This window comes from Polypterus senegalus, chromosome 1, assembly GCF_016835505.1.
Source record: "Polypterus senegalus isolate Bchr_013 chromosome 1, ASM1683550v1, whole genome shotgun sequence".
Classification (NCBI taxonomy): Eukaryota; Metazoa; Chordata; class Cladistia; order Polypteriformes; family Polypteridae; genus Polypterus; species Polypterus senegalus.
In genome coordinates, this window is record NC_053154.1 from 279,822,936 (window position 1) to 279,846,405 (window position 23,470).

General features: G+C 37.8%; 1 protein-coding gene and 1 long non-coding RNA gene across 4 annotated transcripts in view; both read right to left on the reverse strand.

Moving 5' to 3' along the window:
• sufu (suppressor of fused homolog (Drosophila)) overlaps positions 1 to 17,870 on the reverse strand; it is a 111,355-nt gene extending 93,485 nt beyond the window's left edge. For 2 of the 3 annotated variants that reach the window (XM_039775336.1, XM_039775328.1), the window contains exons 1-2: positions 17,483 to 17,869; positions 6,958 to 7,092 (exon numbers count right to left, since the gene is read on the reverse strand). In XM_039775336.1, the coding sequence (XP_039631270.1) occupies positions 6,958 to 7,092; positions 17,483 to 17,631 (284 nt within the window). In that variant the 5' untranslated portion in view covers positions 17,632 to 17,869. Of the gene's footprint in view, positions 1 to 6,957; positions 7,093 to 17,482 lie in introns of all 3 variants that reach the window. The other variant, XM_039775345.1, reaches the window with a different exon arrangement.
• Positions 17,871 to 20,171: 2,301 nt separating this feature from the next.
• Positions 20,172 to 23,470, reverse strand: LOC120542728. The gene is made up of 3 exons (XR_005636224.1): positions 23,396 to 23,470; positions 20,916 to 21,051; positions 20,172 to 20,265 (listed from the first exon to the last, which is right to left on the reverse strand). It is a non-coding gene; the product is annotated as an uncharacterized LOC120542728 (long non-coding RNA).

The following is a 23,470-nucleotide window of genomic DNA, read 5'->3' on the forward strand; positions in this document are numbered from 1 at the left end:
CTCTGATTTCAGTGATAGCCCAACCCTTCAAGCTGTTGATTTATGTATTAAGGAAATGTCACTTTCAAAAGGCTCACAGAGAAACAGTCCCTCATACTGGATGCAACTCTAACATTACAGGAATGTAGAAGTGCTCAACTCTTCAGCCATGAAAATGTGCCTGAACAGCCAGTTTGCCATCCTGAGCTCATCAGCATTTTATAAGCGATGACAGACCCATATCAACTAATTAGTCATATAGGCAATCTTCACGAATACACAGAGACCCTTAATATTGTTTTAATCAGTCTTCTTCCAAAACAGGGTAAACAGCCCATTTATCACTCAAACCACTGACCGTTGTCATAGATGAACTCAGATGCCAAACTACTTGGTAAAGGGTTTTTGCATGCTGGCAGCAATCAATCCTTCAGTTGTACTGTATTTACTCAAGGAGGAGCAGGCTGTGTTCAGAAGGAAGATTACATTAGAGTTAAAGATCTTGCCATTTAAGAAGGTAAACTGACCTGCTAGAAATCTTAAATGAATCAAGACTGTCCGCTCTAGGGTTGATGATGCATGATGTTGCAGCTACCAGATGACAGATATTTTTCAGCTAGAGTCTCTGCATGTCTTAATGATATCTGATCCTGGATATACAGCTCAACCTGGCAAAGATGGAGCTTCCTGTTATTCCAGCCAACCAGTATGTTCAACTATCCATCTCTGTACAGCTTGGCTCATTGACACTAATATCTGCCAAGTCAGTAAGCAACTTTGGGGTGGTGACAGTGGTGACTAGCAGAAGAACCCATAAGCATTGTCAAAATATTATAGATGGTCCAAAATGCAGCAGCCTATTTTGTTTTCAACCAGCCAAAACAGGCGCTTGCCAGTCCTCTCTTTGGGTGACAACATTTCCTCCCATAGTAGCATACAAACAAGCTTAATCCCTTGATGCTTGGCTGTAGAGTAGTCAGTGGGTCAGCACCTGTGTATATGGAGACACTGGTGAGGTGCTTCTCACCCACTCAGGTCTGCCAGTGACCAGTGTCTGGTGATGTCACCTCAGCGTGGTGTTATATCTCAATCCAGACTCTTTGTGTGTAGCTTGTACTTATAGAAGTACATTACCTCTACATCCATTTTCTGAATAGTATACCAGACATAGAGGCTCATTTGGTGCAGCGTAAGTCAATAACCAGTTCCTTGTTTTTGCCAATATTAAGTTGTAGACAATTCTCTTTGCACAAAGAAACAAAATTCTCCACCTGACTCCTACACTCTGTCTCATTCCCTTACCAGTACACCCCATAAGTGCAGAGTGATCAGAGAATTTCTGCAAGTGACATGATCTGGGGCCTCATATATAAACGGTGCACAGAAATGTTGCGTAATAACGATTCCACGTTCAAATCACGATGTATAAAACCTACACTTGGCGTAAAGCCACGCATTTTCCACGGTACCTCATGCCTTGTTGTACGCAAGTTCTCTGCTCGGTTTTACAGACTGGCAGCACCCAGCGTCAAAGCAATGGTACTGTTCCTGTGTGGTTACTCATTTTCCTGACGTGGCTTTATAAATACACTGAAACTAACCGCATATTGTTTATTAGTGAAACGCATCTGATTGTAATTAACTTGTAACAATATAATGGTCCAGGGAACAGCCATAGTATTCTAAATACCATAACTGCCACCGCCTTCTTCTTCTTTCAGCTCCTCCCGTTAGGAGTTGCCACAGCGGATCATCTTTTTCCATATTACTCTCACTGTACCACTCGGAGTATTTATATCACTGTATCTGAGTGTGAATCACAGCAGCAGCTGATCAGAAAGAGAATTATCGGTATACAGTTTCATGGAAACGCTGTCTCAGCCACTGCAAAACTTTTTAAAGCCTTTCCTGTACAGACCTCGCGGTTCAGAAAAAGTTTCATCCCAAGAACTTTAAATGCACTCAATCAATTGCACCTTGTAGAACTGTTTGTACTTATAAGTACAATCACCCCACTGTAAACTTCCACTATAGTTATAATATCGCACAACCTGAGCCACTTTATAAAGTGCGTATTTACATATGACGATGATATTTTTTAAGGTGAAATGCAGCAAAATATGTTTATTAAATTATACAGATAAAACTAACTTCATTTAAATAATCTATATTCTTCACTGGGAGTGTCGTTAAGGATAGAATAATTAAGCATGTACTACGAAGATATTTCAACGTTCCTTAAATGTTTTGAAGAATCGGCGCTAAGCTTACAGATGGCTTAACTTCTATTACAGAGCTGATTGTGTGGCGATCGGTTACTTAGGGTAAGAAAAGCACTGACTGCAGTGACGGCTACGCCAATATACTGTATATTGAATATAAAACAGAAAGAGAAAAATAACACAGCTAAAAACGCAGCAACAAATTTCGGCAAAAGTTAAATGCTTGTGTCATGAGCGCGAGGCAGCTATGCAGTGTCTGCAACGGACGTGGCCATCCATCGTGCATAAGCTACCTTACTGACACTGGCGGGCGAAGGAGCCACCGATTCTTCCTCTGCCCAGTGCCACCACAAGCCTAGAGCTGCCCCCAAGTACTGCTGCAATAAATTATCTCATCGAAGTGAAACACATGTTTAATAACGTGCTTTAACTCCTATCATCATGAAAATTATATCACGTATACATCTCAGTATTTTAGTTATTCAGAGAGGTGTAATATCACAAATGTAATGGATTCTGTGTCCAGTCGGAAGAAGAGAGCCGGTTTAAGAAGCAAGTAGTGATTCACACACACACACAGAGTGTGAGAGAGAATGACAAAATAAACTACGTGATTAAAGTGGAAATGTCGAGATTGAAGTTGACATTTTGTGCTTTTTCCCCCCACTATGTGCCTTTTTTTCTCTGTACCCTAATAAGCTTTCATATGACAGACAGTGGGCTACAACTCGGCTTTTTACGGTGACTTTAATATGTGACTTTTTTTATTTCAGGCACTGTGTGATTTTGTGAACGTGAGCTTTCAAGTTTCCCCAACACGCTATGTCACTCGATCAACTTCCTTTTGTTGATTATACCACGGTTTATTTGAACAAATAGTATGTTTTTCCTTTGCCTCCACTTGGTATTCGCTGAAATTCTTATATTTTCCCCTGTGCTTTTCCCATTGTCTTTTCACAGAAGGCTGAGCTTAAGGGCAATTTATATTGATTTGCATATTCAAAGAGGCGTAATTCTGGGAGGAGTTGGGGCGGCACAAAGCGCGTGCACGAGCGTTACTTTTCACGCTGATCGGGATTTATGTAGCAAAAGAACGTGGAAGTCGGAGTATGCACAGATTCCTGCATCTGGATTTTTCTATGCGTAAGCACAATTCGGCTTTTGTGCTTACGCCATGTTATAGTGCGAGTTCTACGCACGGCGTTATATATGAGGCCCCTGGTGTTTGAGGTTTATTTTCCAGGTGTACAAATTGAAGAGAAAAGGAGACAGAACTGTTCCTTGTGGTGCTCCAGCATTGCATCATTTTAGAAAGACAGTGCTGCAGTCCCACAAACAGCAGTCTGCTTGACATGTAATTCATTATCCAGGACACCATAGGCTCATCCACCTGCATATCTCAGAGTTTACCCCTTAACAGGGAGGTCTGGGTGGTACTGAAAGTGATTTTAAAAAAATAAATAAATAAAAATCATCCTCACAGTGCTGCCACCTATATCCAGGTGAAAATAAGCCTTGAGGAGTAGATGGATAATTGTATCCTCCACTCAAATTACTTTCCAATATGCAAATTGACAGTGGGTCCTGGTGCTCTACCACTAGAGGACTCATATAGTTCAGGACCAGCTATCGAATGTCCTCACGATGCTAGAAGTGCCACTGGTCTGTAGCAATTAGGTGCAGAAGCGCCTAGCTTCTGTGGAACAGAAACAATAATCAAGTGTTCTATATGCAGTCAATACTTAATACAGCATGCAACACTAAAGCTTTACATGGATAAGTGATAAGCAAGCTGAATGGCAATGGACTAAAGATTAACTTTAATGTCTGAAGAAACATTCATCCACTTATGCAACAAACTGCGTCCAGCGATGGAGAGACGGGACACAAACTTCCGCGTGTGTGTACCTTTAAAGAAAAGAATAGCCAGTGACGCAGTAATGACGATTTTCTCCGGCCAATCAGTGACCAGCAGAGTTTACCGTCCGCGTTTTGGTAGCGGTTCGGCGCTTAGAACCTCAGCTGAGGTGGTACTAAAAAAAGGACCAGGTACCAGGTACTGTTCCCAGTGGAAAACCCCACAAAAGTGAGCTGAACTGAACCGTGTTGTGCCGTACTATGCAGTGGAAAAGTGCCATTAATCATTATACAATCAGTACACAACAGTTTTTAACCTAAGACTCAACTAATGCCAAAATCGTATATACAGTGTACCTGGAAAGTATTCACAGCACATCACTTTTTCCACATTTTGTTATGTTACAGCCTTATTCCAAAATTGATTAAATTCATTTTTTTCCTCAAAATTCTATACACAACACCCCATAATGACAACGTGAAAAAAGTTTACTTGAGGTTTTTGCAAACTTATTAAAAATAAAAAACTGAGAAATCACATGTACATAAGTATTCACAACCTTTGCTCAATACTTTGTTGATGCACTTTTGGCAGCAATTACAGCCTCAAGTCTTTTTGAATATGATGCCACAAGCTTGGCACACCTATCCTTGGCCAGTTTCGCCCATTCCTCTTTGCAGCACCTCTCAAGCTCCATCAGGTTGGATGGGAAGTGTCGGTCCACAGCCATTTTAAGATCTCTCCAGAAATGTTCAATCGGATTCAAGTCTGGGCTCTGGCTGGGCCACTCAAGGGCATTCAGACAGTTGTCCTGAAGCCACTCCTTTGATATCTTGGCTGTGTGCTTAGGGTCGTCATCCTGCTGAAAGATGAACCTTCGTCCCAGTCTGAGGTCAAGAGCGTTCTGGAGCAGGTTTTCATCCAGTATGTCTCTGTACATTGCTGCAGTCATCTTTCCCTTTATCCTGACTAGTCTCCCAGTTCCTGCCGCTGAAAAACATCCACACAGCATGATGCTGCCACCACTATGCTTTACTGTAGTATTGGTATTGGCCTGGTGATGAGGGGTGCCTAGTTTCCTCCAAACGTGACGCCTGGCATTCACACCAAAGAGTTCAATCTTTGTCACATCAGATGAGAGAATTTTGTTTTTCCATGGTCTGACAATCCCTTCAGGTGCCTTTTGTCAAGCTCCAGGCAGGATTCCATGTGTCTTTTACTAAGGAGTGGCTTCCGTCTGGCCATTCTACCATACAGACCTGATTGGTGGATTGCTGCAGGGATGGTTGTCCTTCTGGAAGGTTCTCCTCCCTCCATAGAGGACCTCTGACAGAGTGACCATCGGGTTCTTGGTCACCTCCCTGACTAAGGCCCTTCTCCCCCGATCTCTCAGTTTAGATGGCCGGCCAGCTCTAGGAAGAGTCCTGGTGGTTTCAAACTTCTTCCACTTACGGATGATGGAGGCCACTGTGCTCATTGGGACCTTCAAAGCAGCAGAAATTTTTCTGTAACCTTCCCCAGACTTGTGCCTTGAGACAATCCTGTCTCTGAGGTCTACAGACAATTCCTTTGACTTCATGCTTGGTTTGTGCTCTGACATGAACTGTCAACTGTGGGACCTTATATAGACAGGTGTGTGCCTTTCCAAATCATGTCAATCAACTGAATTTATCACAGGTGGACTCCAATTAAGCTGCAGAAACATCTCAAGGATGATCTGGGGAAACAGGATGTACCTGAGCTCAATTTTGAGCTTCAAGGCAAAGGCTGTGAATACTTATGTACATGTGCTTTCTCAATTTTTTTTTTTTTATATTTAATAAATTTGCAAAAATCTCAAGTAAACTTTTTTCACGCTGTCATTATTATTATTATTCTGTGTGCATAATTTTGAGTAAAAAAATGAATTTAATCAATTCTGGAATAACTGTTGCTGTAACATAACAAAATGTGGAAAAAGTGATGCGCTGTGAATATTTTCCGGATGCACTGTAGTTGTAGTGTGCTGGCTCAAGATATTTTCTGTTATCTGTGTTTCTTTCTCCAAGTTTATACAATATAACAAACTTTGACAAATTTAGAACTCTTTACATGCAGTAATAAATGTATTCAAGTCTAATGATAAGGACAAGAATATAGCCTCTCATCGTTTCCCAAAACATTTCACTTTTTCCACAGTTTTCTACTACAAGCTTTGAATTAGCATGCCATTACAAGGGTTACCAATTCAACCAACTGTAGCTATAGAAAGACCAGGTCAGCTAACTTACTAATGTACTACAAAGAGTTGGGAGGGTAGGGGTCAGATACGTGGAATCATCAATGCCCCATGACAGCAGTTAGAAGAGCCTACTGAAAAGAAAAGAAAAAAAAAACACTACATAAATGAAGTCTACCATTTTTGGAAATCACGCTATTTTAATTTTACCTTAATGTAAAACAGTTTTCCACCGATATCTATATTTTTTGGCCACTTTTACATTTGGGAGGAAAATAAATTACATTTGCCAAAAAAATAAATAAAAATAAAAATGAAAGCTCTCCAAAACAAAAACCACAATGAAGGAATACATTTCATTTATCTTTCATTTGTCAAGTTGTTCATGGCTTTCAATCAAAAACTAAACAGAAAAATATTAAGCATTAGAACGTGGTTCTGTTTTTTTTATTTACTTTACTAAATTCATTATGCACTTATGTGAGATGACCAACTGCAATTAATAACTAAAACCAATCATAAGGTGGAAATGAAACTTTAAATAGTTCCCTGTTGCTTCAAACAAATCATTAACTTGGGTATATGCTTAATATAGTCAAAGCAAAACAAAGATCATCATTTAAGTCACTGGCCAAATAGATTTCGGGCTTTATCAGCAAAGCAAAAGAAACATCACTTACTCATGCACTCTGTTGTCTCCATATAAATCGCTCAGTCCAAAGCTGATGTAATGCCAGTGTTCCTGAATATTCAGCGATGCATCTCCCAGATTCCTGTACATGCTAATGTAATCTAGAGGATCTGGTCCTCCTAACCTGAAAGGTGAAAATAACAATTGGTTTAAAAGTAACTTCCAATTACAGTAAAAGAATGTTAGTTTTATGACACATTTCAACCTTTTCAGGAGCCATTTTTTAAATTTTAAACTAGGGGGCTTGCACTCTGCTCGCTTCGCTCGCCAACCCCCGCCATGCACCATGCGCTGTTGTGAAGAGGGGAGCTGAACACACCCCAAGGAGACACAGCCGCTGCTCTGAAACCACTCTTAAATGGTGATACAATTGGAATCAAATAACAGTTGTTTTTTTTACCTACTCTTTGCTCAATCAGCTGCTGGCATGCTGCTGCTCCCGTGACATGTGATCTGCATTTCGTGCAGCGTTTCAAACGTTTTAAAATCACTCCCTTGTCTCTCTTCTCCCCAAGACCTATCCTGGGAGCCCTGGCCAACCGTCCATAGCAGGAGCGAATCACACTCACACAAACACTTGTACTCATACTGGACCAACTGCGTGTTGCCAATCATAATTGTTCTTTTGTGGTTTTGTTGTTTTTTTTTCCTGCCGCAAACTATATTTACTGTCTTTGACAAGCCATTTAATGCTAAATTCATGAAAAACATTTAATCAAATCTACAGTATCGTGTATTCCTCAAATGCAGAAGAATAAACACCTCTCTCTTTTCTTATACCGCAACACCAGTTTAAATTGCCTAAATGACGTTTGGAACGTGGCACAGCGGGAAACTATTCAAGGGGGGACCTTTTTCACTGCTATACAGCTAATCACATACAACGGAGTACATGCATTAGTGGAGGTGTTGCGAGAGGGCTCTTTCACTACTACATCACTAAATAGGCATGCAATTGAGTACATGCGGGATGAAAACAGAGAACATTCCAAAGGTGTAGCTGACGATAAAGATGAACATGATGACACAGAAGAACTTTTGCCAAAAAAAAAAAAAAAAAAAAAAAGAGTCACGTCCGTTGCCTGGAGATACTTTGGTTTTAAAAGTTCGGATGTGGACCATTATGTTCAAATGTGTGAATACTGTTTCTATACTACTGGATAATACTGCAAGGCAAGTTGTACTTGTTTTATTGTTTTTTCCAATACAGAGTAATGTTCCTGGGTACTGTGTAAAAGTGTGATGACATGTTGACTTTATTCTCGACATTTCTACTTTATTCTTGCCGTTTATGTCAAGATTAAAGTCGAACATCGTAAACTAAACTTCATCGTAAAATGAATATTTAATTTACTAGATTTTCTCAAGCCCCGTCATAAGTTATATAGCACATTAAATGTTTTGTGTTAAGTGTTCCCTGAGCCATGTTAAATTGGTATGTGCTTCTTAAACTGACTTCCTCTTGTACTGAGGAGGTGCCGGCAGTGATTGCCACACAGAGCACATTCACTTCATGATATTCCTGCTCCCTGAACATTTACAATGCTAAAATAAATACTTGATATAATTTTCATGATGAAATGCATTAAAGCATGCAGTAATCATGTCGGGGAACGGCAGAGTGGAGGTTGCACTGCTGCCTTGCAGCAAGGGGATCCCGGGTGTACCCTGCCATGAATTTGCATGTTTTTCTGGTGGCTTTACTAGGCATGCTTCAGTTTCCTTTCAAAGTCATGTAGGATGTGGGGTTTTGTTATGCTATATTGACCCTGCTAGTGTATGTTTTGCTCGTATTCACCCTACGATGAAGTGGCACCCCGTTCAGGATTTGTTCCTTCCTCGCACACGATGCTTGCTAGGATGGGAGCAACCCTGAATGGATGGCATAGTTAAACATGTATAACGAAGATTTTTTTAAAGTTCTGAACACTCCGTGGGCTATGTTTATAACTAGTTTTAATCTCACAAAGACGTTTATCATGTGGTGATTGGTTAGATGGAGAAAGAAAAAGAAAGGATAGGAGCTGAGGGTTTGGAAGAAGAACATCCACTGAATTCTGTGTTTGTGTCTCCGAACACCAGATCACAAACCCAACATTTATACAATATAAGTTAAACCTGGGCGATACCCATTCATACGGCGTATATCCAATTTTTTGGAGCCTCGTCACACCTGCCATAAAGGTCTCTACACTGAACATACACCTGGGGACGAGGGAGCAGCACTACCGCCACACTACTGTGCATGTTTAATACATGTTTTAATGCATTTCATCATGAAAATGATATAAAGTATATAGCATTCTAAATTTTTAGACAGCAGGAATATCATGAAGTGAATGGATTCTGTGCAGTGATCGCTGCCGGCGCCTCCTCTTAGTGCGGAAGAAGTCAGTTTAAGAAGCGTAGTGATTAACAACTGGGTCGAGGAACACTTAACACAAAGTGTTTAATGTGCTACATTAATTTATGACGGTTTGAGAAAATCTAGTAAATTAAACCTTGATTTTAGGATGAAGTTTAGTTTACAACATTCTACTTTAATTATAAAATAAACTATGAGAATAAAGTGGAAATGTTGACTTTAATCTCAACATAAGCGTCAAAATTAAAGTGGAAATGTCGAGAATAAAGTCAACATGTCGACTTTATTCTCGACATATAGTTTGTTTTTTTCTTCCCTGTGTCCGTATTGTTTTCTTCACCGTTTCCCTAATATGATTCCGCAGGGCTATACCACAAATAGCATTATAAAGGCAAGTTGCAGTTTTATTATTTGCGTATATACCTTAGCTTGAAGCAAGGTCCATATTAATGCAATTTGCCTAAATGATGGTTCAGTTGGTAAAGATATCATCACCAAGTTGCACTTGTTTTATTTTATTTTATTTTTATTTGGTAAATACTGTGTAATGCATCTGGGCTTGAAGTCTTGAAGAAATAGTACAGTAATCCCTCGCTATATCGCACTTCGACTTTCGCGGCTTCACTCTATCGCAGATTTTATATGAAAGCATAACTAAATATATAACACAGATTTTTCAGCTGCTTCGCGGGTTCTCGGACAATGTGTCTTTTTACTTCCTGTACATGCTTCCTCAGTTGGTTTGCCCAGTTGATTTCATACAAGGGACGCTATTGGCGGATGACTGAGAAGCTAGCCAATCAGAGCACGCAGTTAAGTTCCTGCTTGCTGAATGCAGTGTTAACCAGGAAGTCTCGTCTCGCTCATTCAGCATCAACGTGTTTCGCTGTGTAAAGAGTTGTGCTCTTTTGTGTTTATCTTTGTGCATAGTCAAGCCCTTCATTATGGCTCCAAAACGATCTGCTACTGCTTCAGGGCCGTGCCCAGCGGAAGCGGAAGATGTTAACGATTGCCGAAAAGGTAAACGTTTTGGATTTGTTGAAGGCTACGATTCTTTTTATTTAAAAAGTAAGAAAGGAATATAAGATCTACGGCCGCAGTGTCCTTTTAACCAGGGTGCAAAACGAGTTGTAAGTGGATGTAATAAGGCAGTAGTCTGGATGGAATCCGCTTTAGGGTTTTGGATTGAAGACTGCCAGAAGAACAACGGCAGTGCTATACAATCGCCTGAAGTGGCTCCTTTAAGGGCTGTAACGCTGTCCTTTGTTGTGCAGTAAAATTAACTCATTGTTATCGGACAAGTCATCGTGTCATTGTTGAGGAGTAACCATAATTAATTTTCTACTTACAGTTTAGTGTCACTGTACACACATTTACTGTATACTATTTTTCTTACATTGTACGTATTTATTGCTGGTGGCCTGTCTATCGTAATGGCTGTAACATATGTGATATCGGAGACACTCAATATCTTTAAAATAATATTTAGGTTTTACTGTATATAAACAGTGTGTTTATATACATAATTTCAATGAATCTTACCTAATATCTAAGAGAATACAAAGGGATTATGCTGTATAACTCTGCGGGGAAGATTTATATACAGTGTGGAAGAGTTTATAAGGGCTTAAAATATTTAAAAATAACCATACAAACATATGGTTTCTACTTCGCGGATTTTCACCTATCGTGGGGGGGTCTGGAATGCAACCCCTGCGATCGAGGAGGGATTACTGTATTATTACTGGAAGTTGCACTATTATTTATTCCATTGTTATTATTTATTAGTTTAAATATTATGCAGTTTAATGATAGTAAAGTTGTTTAAAAAGTCACTTTAATGTGTCAGTGGACAGAGATTAACATTGACATTATCCTTTTCTAAGACATGTTCAGTGCAATACAACTTTTGACAGGCACCTCTGGATATTTTACTAAGTCTAAATGCCTCTTTGGATGGTTTAAAATATGTTGTCAAAATTATAGTTTAAGTTGTTTGCAAAATGTGTTCAATAAAAAGGTTCTATATTTTGACTGCATCTGTCATGCAATATGATTCCTTCTCTTCATTAGTGCTACCCCTTGAAAACTATCACTTTATGGGGCCATGCAAACCTGTATTAATACTTGTGCACATTAAAATGTTTTTTTGTACAATGTATAATGCTCATGACAGTGGAATAGTTTACTCTTAACCAGTCTACTGCAGTAATTGCAGTGGAAAATGTGGCTAACATCCACTCATGCATGGGGGGAAAAAAATACCCTTGAATACCTTGAAACCGGGATAATTTAGAAAAATACCGTGATATAGAATTTTGGTCATACCGCCCAGCTCTAACTAGATCTAAACATCATTTAACTTTTATGGGAAGGTCTACACCGCCCAGTATGTAGCAGATTTTCACCTTCAAATATGGTGGCCAAGAAGTACTGAGGCTACACCCTTAGAACATACACTCTAGAGCTTTGTATTGACAAGCCTTGAACAACATGAACCAAATCACAATACATTCTGACAAAACCAGTTTGCAAGACATAAAAAATGTATTATTTTAAAATTTTCAGAAATGCTAATTGCTTAGAATTTCTTCTTCAATGTTTTACTTCAGAAAAGTCACTTTACTTGTTAAAAGCAGTGTATAATTGCATTCTCAATATACACACTCTGAATGTACTTATCATAATTAAAGTTCTTTAAAAAATATGAATCTGTTAACATGTTCTGGGTCAAGACAGAATCTGGTGGCAGAGAGTAGATTGCCAGCTGTACAAAGAATTCCTTCAGATGCAACTGATGTAGCCGGAACACACAAAATCTGCACAACCTTGTCAATCATGGGCATTTATCTGCATAATTGTTCTAAAATATTTATGGGTCATTCCGAGGTTTCAGTCATGGTTTTGCTCTGTTCAAAGCTATTTCCTTACTGGCCATGTCTTCTATTGACAAAGGCCCTTCAGCTTTTCAAATTTCAAGTATCACCATGATCAAAAAAAGACGCTCAATAAACTTTTCCTTGCTGAAGGAGAGTCAAATTAGCTAGTATATGTATTTGGGATGTTTGGCATTTGAAGTAGAGGGGGGTTTTTAAAAACATTCTACAGCTTTCTGCTTCATTGCAACTTAACCTTCCGAGACAAATTTACTTGTTGTAAGCCTTTGCCACACATACTGGACATACAGTACTTGAATCCTGGATTGAAAGCAGAGGCTTCCTATAAATCGTTTAGCATTTCTTCTTCATTATGGCATCTGTGCAAGCTGTCACATTTTATGCTCTAAAGTGTTATCGCTTTCCTTGGGGTCACAGTAGAACTGACAAAACAAGTGCCATTGTAGGGCTTTGATAAGGACATATTGCTAGGGTAACATGAAATAGAGGCTGTTTGTCAGGAATGACCCACACCTCACTCCAATAAACTTAATGTTAGAATGGATTTAAGTTCATTCCATTTCTTGATGAACTCATCTGTCAGAGTTGTGAAGCCTGTTTCTCAACAAAACGTTTAAACGTCAAGTAGTTGTTCCAGCAGGTCATTACATCAATAATGAGTTTATGGCTTGGTAATTGGAGCATAAACTGTATTTTTTTGCAAACAATGATACTGTTGTTTGGTTTCTGTGGAGGACGTCAACAATTCATCTCATTGTAGAATTAAGATAATATACTTCTTCATCTAATATTTTGCCACCTGCCAAACTTAAGATACGGACAAAGCAACCCAGTGAACATGAATGCTAGCAGTTTGGGCTGCAATGTTTATATCTGATGCACCATCAGTTGTTACAACAGTGACTTTGTAGCTTCTTGAAGTACAAGGCCGACATTCTCTCCTGTGTGAGATTTTGGCAGATCTCATCTGCAGAACACAAGAGCAAAGTTCAAAATTATCATTCATGAAATGGGCTGTTATAGCGATGAAAGATTGGGTGGCGTGACTTATCCATGAGCCAAGGCCACGGACTCAGCATCGCTAAGCTCATGCTAGGTATTTTTAATATTACTGTACATTCTCGCCAAATGTAGACCTGGCTGTATATATGCACCACGGTTGGCACTCATTTAGCAGGAAAGGCTTTATTTTCAGTTATACTAAAAGGTCTCATGTTCTCAGTGATAATCTTTGCAATGCTGGTGGTGAATCAATTCACTTTTGCTTGTGGCAATTTAATTTTTCCAGCCAGAAGAAATGGATTGCTTGTAGTAGCAGTTGATGCCAACAGAGATGCAGACCTGCCTCATGTTTTATTTCTCCCTCATTTATTTGAGCATCACCAGGAACGGTTATACCAGCAGTAAAGTTATCCAAATAAGTTTAACAGTGCATATAAAGTATGCAGTTTGACTACTGACTATATATAAACTTCATTAAAGTTTGATAAGTGTCATTCTTGAATCATAATTGTATTTCTGTGCAAGTGTTTATTGCGGTGTTGATTTTTCTACTTCTTAACTAAAAGTGTTAGTCGTTTTTCATACATTTATTTTATCAATTACATTTAATATACTTTATAAATGAGTTTGTTTGCTGGAAAACAACAGGACACTTAATGACAGCAGTCAGTGGGATATTTGTTTTAGAAATCCTATGTCAGTTACTGTATTTCCATTAACTACTAAATTTTTAAAGAGTAAAAATTAAAGAGTTATTAAATATACAACAATACAACATGTTCTTTAGTTATTACGTCAATGCAATCATTTCAAATGGACATTTCACATTTGTGGTTTCTCTACTACATTTAAGCTTCGTAAGGCAAGTTTTACAAATGACATGGGACTCATCTTTTGTACATAATCCAAAAAATTTCCATACTTTGAAAGTTTTTTTTTCTTTCTTAGATTGACCCCAGGATTTATAAAAATATGTTGCAGGCATATGATTGACTGTCTATATACAGTTAAATCAAGAACTTCTGAAACACAAAATATTCTAGATAAGGTTAACAAAATTAAAGATGTAACTATACAGTGCAAATAGTGAAGTGCTCCATATCATTACATTTGTTTAACAGTAGAAATGCCATTTGAAAGTTATTTTAACAATTAATGGCGAGTTTAAAAATTGTGGTGTTCTCCCTTAAATAATAAAACTGCAGAGCAGCTTGTCATGTTTATTTGCTGTTTGAAAGTGTTGTTGGAAAGCTCATGTAACCATATGCACATGCATGCATGCCCCCTAGAAAGTTTGTTGTGAGCCATTTAATGTTCCTTTTGTTTGTATGAAAGTTTAATAAAGTGCATCATTTCTGCATTCTAATTAGATTACCTGTGGTGACTGTTTAAATCAATTGTGTTAACTTGAACTGAAAATAAATAACAAATAATCAGCCCGCCAGTAGAGCAATATCTGGAATGCATAACAAATTAGGTCTGCAACGAGAGTTTGAAATAAAAATTGGTACTGAAACAAAAACACTACTGGTAAAAATGATATCTGAGGTACAAAAGTCATAAACACCAAAGCTGTGTTTTAAGTTTTATTGCTGAACACAGTAAGAGAAGTCAACAAAATTTCTCATATAGCAATCCAGACAAACCTACTTGAAAGTATTACATTTTTTTTATAAATAAAATTATCCAAAAATGATTAACCTGTTTAACAAATGATAAATCAAATTTAATGATTAATCTCCTATAATATTTTTTTTTTTTACTATATATATATAGTTTACCTTTGGTTTATTACAAGTATGTATCCAAGATAAGAACTTGGACGATGTTTAAAAAACAAGCTGCCTTGTGGAAATCCAGAATAATGAATAAGCAAATTAAATAACACTGCATCTTAATCAGAATTAGATTCACAAACCCTGCAATAATTTCAGGGGTGGGGAACATTTGTGCTTGAATTTTAAGCATGGTTCGCTAACTGCCAAAAGTTCAGATGTTCGTTACAGCCCTAATATACACTACCTATGGGCAAATCTAAAAGAAGGGGGGAGTGTTTAAAAATCAAGAGGGCAAGAACTTTCAAAAATGAGTATGAAGCATATTTTAATAAATATTGGTGGGTAGCACTTTAGGACAGAGTGCCACATTTTTCCCAGAATGTTTGCTGGAAAGAAATTTGTGCCAAAAATTAACATCACCCATAGAATGCCCACCTCTGTCTTTGAATTGTTACCACTCATTTCCACATGCCACAGACAGTGTGTGCATGTTCTAAGCACATAGCCTCTTTGCACTTCTCAGCCACTGTACTCCAAAAAACTGGAGGCTTTTTATCTGGATGTACAGTGCAATATCTTAATATGCACCGTTCAACACCTGAATGAAAGTATTGATTCAATAGACTCAATCTGTTCTAAAGACAAGTGATGGCCCTACTCCTTGCTACTCATTATACCAATATTGTTAGGCATTTCAGTTTTTTCTCTACCACCATATTTACTCATATTAACTACTCGTTTTCTGTGAATGTGGACAGAATATTTTTTTTCTAACAGCATGCAGCATTACTTCTACCACTCTCTATAATATACTCACAACTAAACTTACATTTAGAAATGTGTAAAAATACAGAGAAAACAACCAAGCCACAAACACTATATTGATACCGAAATACAAAAAGGAGAATGGGGTAGAGAATAAAACAAAGTTTACAGAAGAAGCTTAAATTTCATTCAAATTTATACAAATTCCTTATTGTTTTTTTTCACAAATAATGTCATATGGGGTCAAATGGTAAAACTAAGACAGATCAATTAAAATCTAAACACTGCACATATGAAAAGAGGTAGTGCTGTCCTATTGATTTCAGATGTTTAATATATTCTTATTTCACGTTTTTAACATTCAAAATTGAATAAAATACTTTGAATTAATCAAGTCAGTATCACACTTCTCCAGGTATGATTATGCAACACTTAAGTGCCACTAATAAAAGACTTCTTTCCAATAGCAAACAGCAGTATATTTCCTTTCAAATAAAAGCACCTCTGCTATTGTGGCTTTGGCTAGCATTGGGCTTGAGATGAAAGAACTTTTTTTAGGGAGGGAACAATTATGAATACCAACCAACCATGCTTTATTTTTCAGTCATGCCAATAATCTACAGCCTTTCTAAATTCTTGTAAATATATCATTAAGCATATTTTTACACTAAACACAAATGCACTACTATAAAAACACATACACACCAATAGAGAGCACGAATTGAACTCAAATAAGTTATACAAATAAAGAATGTGAAATTCACTTGGTCATACAGTGCAATATTTGTGGGCCCCACATCTTTCTGCACAAGTCTAAGATCAATAGGATTACATTTATACATCTACTTGCAAAGGACCAACACAGATTTTGCCTATATAAGCTCAGGCCCCTGCAAATTTATAACTGGACCGATTTGGTCTTAAATTAGACGCATGTTTCAAACGTAAAAGTGCAGCATTTTTCAAGTGACGAAACTCTCCATCACAGCCATACGAGTTAAAACGGTGGCTGTCGCTCAAAAATGTAAACGATCTTAAACCATCTTGATTTTAAAATCCGGCCTATAAAATTATGATATCCTCATAATACTTTCTAAGATGAAAAATGTATAGAAATCAAATGCTTAACTTCAATGAACAAGGTCTGACAAACAAGAGCTCGGAATCCTATAACATTTATGTAACGATGACTTCACCAATAACCCAATGAAAAGAATCGTTACAAGAATGTAGTCCTTGTTTAATCAGCATACAACGGTAGCCATGAAGAAGGAAAACTTATTGAGAGACAGACGTATGGAATTTCACTGTTTTCGAACGGCGAGGGATAGGACTCCAGAAAATACAGGTAAATTTCTCAAGTTCCGAAAGCCGCATTACGCATATAGTTCACTCTAAACACATAATGTCTCAATAAGTACGCATAGTAAAACTCGGACAAACAGGTCTTACAATTTTTTAATTTTGTTCGCTAACTTTAACTTTGTTACATGGGATACTTTGTCACTGTGTTATCTTGAAGATGGGAAGTGGCACCCCATCAACAATATGAAAAACAACTCTTTTGACAACAGATCTCGACTAATCACTTCTTCATAGTCAGACTTTAAATGCTTTCATAAATCTCAAATGCATTATGCACAGGGCAGGGTAATGCATTACTTTTATAAAAAAAAACGTCATGTTCCCGTGTTGAGAGCTACTTACCAGTATTTGACGATGGCTGTAACTTGCAGAGGATTAGGTTGCTCGGGGTACAGTCGCCTGCACTCCCCGTAAATTGCTTGTAAACCCGGGGGAAATATAGTCGCCAGCCCCGGGGCTCCAGCGCCGGCGCTAGGCCGCACCTCGGCCATCCCTCGCCAATAAACAAGCGCGAACTCTAAACGGTGAGTGCACGAATAACTTAATAATTAGCTCTGCACTTTACGAACACAACACTTTTACTGAGCAGAGGGGCAACTCCCCCCACTTATTACAATAATTCGTACAATGCACTCCCTAGAACAACAATTTCGCCTCTTTTTCTTTCAAAGTGTAGCTTGTTGCTTCTTTAGTCAAAGCTTCAAGTGTTTCGGTCTGAGGCGTAACACAGCCAATCAATACACAGCAGGAGAGGATGGAGGCGGGGCTACAAGTTTTTTGTCTGATGTCCGCTTCTTGAAAATGTACAGGGTGGTAACAGGAAAGTAGGCGTGAATTTACACATATAATTGGAGCCAACTGGATTGGTGGATTCTAAATCAAAGTACATTTTTTTTGCCGGGAATAATTTAATAAGTATGTTTAGTGTATAGTTGCTTCCATCTAGTGGACTTCTAAATAAGACGACTAGAAGTGTGTTGTGCGGAACATAAGCTTTGTGCAGTAATTTACTTTTTCTGAACAATACCGGAAAATGGAAGTTCAGAATGCTGAAGTTCACTCCGTCGTGTGGGGCACAGTGGCTACAGTTTTTTGTTCCAAACTGATTAGAAGCCTATTATTGCTACTAAAGCAGTTATCGTGAAGCAGCATTTTGTACTTTATTTTAGCGAAATGGTGTGTTAAGATTCTTAAACCATAATGTCTTCTATTCGTTTAAAACAATTGTAGTTACCGTTTTTACTGGTTCTTCTTTTTTAACCAGCAGACAACCAAGAAAGAGATGTTATGACATGGGAGCCAGCAGTTTCTCCATATTTGGTCCCGTTTACACCAGGGTGTGTTCATATTCATTATGAAGTTATCTGTTTAAAAACATTTAGAAACAGAAGACAAAAAAGCAAATAACAGAATTACTGATTTGATCTGTGGCAAAATTCATTTGGCTTATATCTTTAGAAAAAAAATCTAGAATGTAAGAATAACCTGATGTGGCAGAATGAAAACATTAACAAGCTGTAAAATTAAATAGGTTATGTTATCTAGTTTCCTCCCACAATCCAAAGACATGCAAGTTAGGCGAATTAGCCCTACTGTGTGTGTGTTCACACTTCAATGTTCTGGCTTTATCCAGGACTTTGTTCTTGCTCTTCACCCAGTAGGACAGACTCCAGATTCCTTGTGACCCTGTTCGGGATAAACAGGTTTAGAAAATGGATGGATGGTTCTGTTTTCAGCAAAGATTGACTTTTTTGAGTAATTGTTTAAGCTCCAACTGCTTTAGATCTCTATAGAGTCGCGTTTTTGATCTGTGACCATTTTGAGCTCCAGATAAATAATGTTACAATTAAGGCTTATATCTTAAAGAAACATTATATGGTTCTCAAAAATATATGTATAGATATATAAAAATCTATATATATAAAATGTATAGGTGTTCTCAAAAAGGTATAGGAGCTTTGGAAGGATATTCATTTTACTTGTATTAATTTTCCCAGCAAATGTAAGATGTAGGGTAGACTGTTATCATTTTCTTTGATTATTTTCCATATTACTACAAAATTATGTTTAAAAAGAGTTTTATACTTTTAGATACTTAAACTGTTTTGATATGTCAATGAATAGTTATCCAGTGTGGTCTGAAATGTCACAGAATTCACAGGAAAAAGCATGCTCATATTCAAATGAATTTTGCCACCAGGGATCTTTTCAGATTCTTATAGCAGGTTTAAAACTAATGGTAGAGATGATTGTTAGTTTGAAATGTAAAGCACCATATCATAAATAGATGTTTTTCTCTACAAGCCCTTCTCTATTGATTCCAATTGTCTCTGATTGCTTCCGGACATAAATACTGTAGCTAAGGATTCAACAGTATTTGAACAGTATTCAACAGTATAAAGCTTCATTGATAATGGACATTCTTGTCTGGTTCTGCACCCTAATCCGAAGGAGTCTGAGTTCATATAATTAATACACACTGAGGCTTCTAGGGTACTATATATTAACTTAAGTTATGCAGATACAGTATATTGGGCTAAACCAACATTTATGCAATATAGTAAACAGGTAACCTCATTCAATTCTGTCAAAAGGCCTTTTCCACATCCAAAGATAGCAAAAACTCTATAAAGTCAGATTTTGTAGGCAAATGTATTACACTAAGCCAGTGCCAAAGATTGGAGACTAAGTGTCTGTCTTAGTAATTATAGATTGGTCTTGCAATTCTACAGTGGGAAGTACTTTTTAATTTCTTCCAGACAATACTCTCACTATTATCTTAAAATAATTTTTCAGAAGTGAGATTGGAATGTATTATGCTCATTGTAGCAAATCTTCATTCTCCTAGGAAAGATGGTAATTGATTCTTGGTGCAATGTTTTAAGCAGAATTTTATTTTCCTTAGCATGTATAAACAGTAGAAATAATGAAGTTAAATTAGTTGAAAACCTTTTATAAAATTCCACTGAATAGTCTTTCCATTCTGCAGCATATTCATGACATCTTATATTTTTGAAAGTCTCTTGGGCTTTTTAAGCTCTTCTGCATAGACAATGCTGAATAAAAGGCTCTTCTATAGTAGCAATTTGCTGTTGGTGTGTTGAAGGCTGATTGGTCATTTGTTTCTAGGAAAAAATAAGCCATATATTTTATGTATAAAATGTAATACTGTGTTTAGTTTAGTTCTCCCACTTGTAGTGCCTTAAACTTTATTTAGTGTTAACAAATCCTCTGTTACCATTAATATAAATGGAAAAATATCTTAAGGGTTCCCTATCTCCAAACATTAACCCAGTTTGTACTCAAAACAAACCCCAATATGAATGTTAAATACAACCTATCTTCATGTTACAACAGAAAAATAAGGAAAAATTGAACAGGAGCAAATACATTCACACAAACTTCAAGCCCTATTATAATTCTAACTTCAAGGTAAGGTAGTTATTTCAAATAAGAAAGATAGAATTTTTGAGGTAAGGAAGACAAAAGATATGAGATAAGGTTGTTATGCTCACCAGTCATAACAGGGAGAGTAGTGACATGTTGCATGTTGATTAGCACATGCAAGTTAGACTTTTTCTGTACTTAGTACATATCACAGTATTGATCCTATCGATGGCTTTGGTGCAAGTTTTTATCCCAATGGTCTGAGCACCCCTCAAATTCCACAGTATGTACTCAAGAGGAGACTAAAAGGTTTTGAGTCCTAAACTAATAAGAAACAGCAGAAACAAGTTATGTTTTTCAGTGTAATCCGTTGACCATTAATACTTACAACATGTACACAGCTTTTTTGCCTTGCACTTTTTTCTTTGGTGAAGCATGTCACTCAGAGGTTGCCCTTCAGATGGGAGAATATGTCCAATATAGAGACTATTCCAGCAGCATTGGTTGCAAACCAGGAGTTATTCCTGAAAGAGACGCTGAGGTTACTTTCAAAATATACTCTACATATACAGGGGTGGCACACTGGTGCAGTTGTAGCACTGCTGCCTCACAGCAAGGAGACCTGGGTTTGCATCCCAGGCCCCTTAATGTGTGGAATGTGCATGTTCTTCCCGTGTCTGTGTGGGCTTCCTCTGGGTACTCCAGTATCCTCCCACATTGGACTGGCATTTCCTAAATTTGCCCTAGGGTATGGTTGGGGTGTGAGTGTGTATATGTGTGTGTTTGTCCTGCTATGGACTGGCACCCCATCCAGGGTTTATTGCTGCCTTGCGCCCTTTACTAGTTGGGACAAGCTCCAGCAAACCTTCGGCAACCCTTTTCAGTACTAAGTGGATTAGAAAATAACTGACTCTAGATACACAATATGAAGGGAATAAAACGATGCACTTAATTTCAAAACAAACAATAAAATAGCAGAAATAAAACAATACAGTACTCAACTATGGATATGGGAAGGACAAAGATAAAATCTTTGAAGTTATTAATGTAAACTCTAAAAAGAAATAATATTTATCAAACATTGTTCAAAAACATTCATTTATTGTTTAAATATGAATTTTGAGATTGAAGAAGCATGCCAACACAGAGGACAGGAAGGTAATTCCATAGAGTGAGTACCAGGTAGTTGAGTAAGCCTGCACACTCTCATCTGAGTTTTGGGTAAGCACACAAAGACCAGGTTTTGGACTGATTCTAAGTCTGTATATGATCAGTATCTTCAGGTGAATATTTAAAAGATAGGAAATAATTTTACTGATGGTTAACTGAGTTTATAAAGTACATGCAGTTATAACTTTGAGAATATTAACATTCTTAAGTTTTTTTAATAGTGGAATTATGATTCACTTATGCCATAGTCCATTCTAGGAGAGTTTTCATGTGGCATTTCTATGTTCTCCCTGTATCTCCTCTTATTTTGTCAAGTATTCTGCTTTCCTCCCACGCCTCAAAAGATGTGTATGCTAACTGTAAATTCTAAATTCTCCTACCACATCTTTTCTCTTGTAAATACCTCTATACTGATAAGGCAGATATCTTCCTCTCATTTCCCTCTTACAACCCACATGTTTCTGCCCTGAACTCCAGTTGTCTGTCATCGTATTATGGATGAATGATTTTCACCTTAAGTTTAATCTTCCAGAGTCAGATATCCTGTTATTGCCTTCTGATTCCTCTTCTTCAGATTTGCCTCTACGCTCTACTATTGAAGATGTCATCCTCACCATCAGGTATGGTGAGGAATCTTGGCATGACTATGGACTTCTCATGTTTATTCATCAAATATATTTCTTCAATACCACAATCATGCTGTTTCTTTCTTCATACTAGTTAGAGGATTTGACTCTTCCTTGCTAATCATGCCACGCAACTCCTTCTTCAGACACTGGTTCTCTCTAGGTAGTCTCTACTGGTGGGGCTTCCTTCAAATGGTATCCATCCTCTCCAGCTGCTTGACGGCTGTTCCCTTTTACATTTCTACTATTCCTCAGTTTCAGCCTCTCCAGTGGCTTCCTGATGCTGCAAGCATCCTCTTCAAAACACTTGTCTTGACCTACCATTCTTTGAATGGTTCTGCTCCTTAATATCCCTAGTCTTTGGTTTTGCCTTATGTCTCTTCAAGAAGTCTCCATTGTGCCTCTGACTGTCTACTGACCGTACATCTTCTTTCCAGACATGGGAAGGCTGAAAAATGCTTCTCCATTCTTGCGTGAAGGCTATGGAATGACCTTATTTTGTCTATTCAAACTGCACCTAACTTACTCATGCCTAGGCATCTTTTGAAAACATTAAATATTTTGGAACTGCTTAGTTTTACTTCCACGAGATACCTACTATTTTAGTGACAGAGGGTTTAGGAGTTTGATTTCAGTCTATTGTCTAGTTGCAGAAACAGTAGTAGTAGTAGTAGTACCATGTCCTCTTGCTTTTTTTTCTTGTTGTTTTCTGTTGCTTCCCATGCTTGCACCTTCTAATCATTCTTGTAGGTACAGTATAATGACTTGCTTTTTAAGTCCCACTGGACAAATGCGTCTACTAAATAAATTAACAATAATAATAATAAATTGGCTTAGTAAGAAAGTGTGGATGAATTTTTGGGCTGCCTGCCTAGCATTTTGTTTTATTGTTACGCCCAATGATTCCTAGAGTGATTTAATCTACCTTTGTCCCTGTCATATAAAAAACGTATTCATATGAACTGACGACCTAACACTTAGCTGATGAATACACGCAGGAACTGCGCAGGGTGGGATCTTTCACTTCTAGAAAAGCATTTCACAAATCACAGAGAAATGGCCAATTTACCACCTTTAATGACGCACACGCAGCGACGACGCAGCCACAATGCAAGAACGTAATTGTCCATGCGCGCGCGCGCCCATG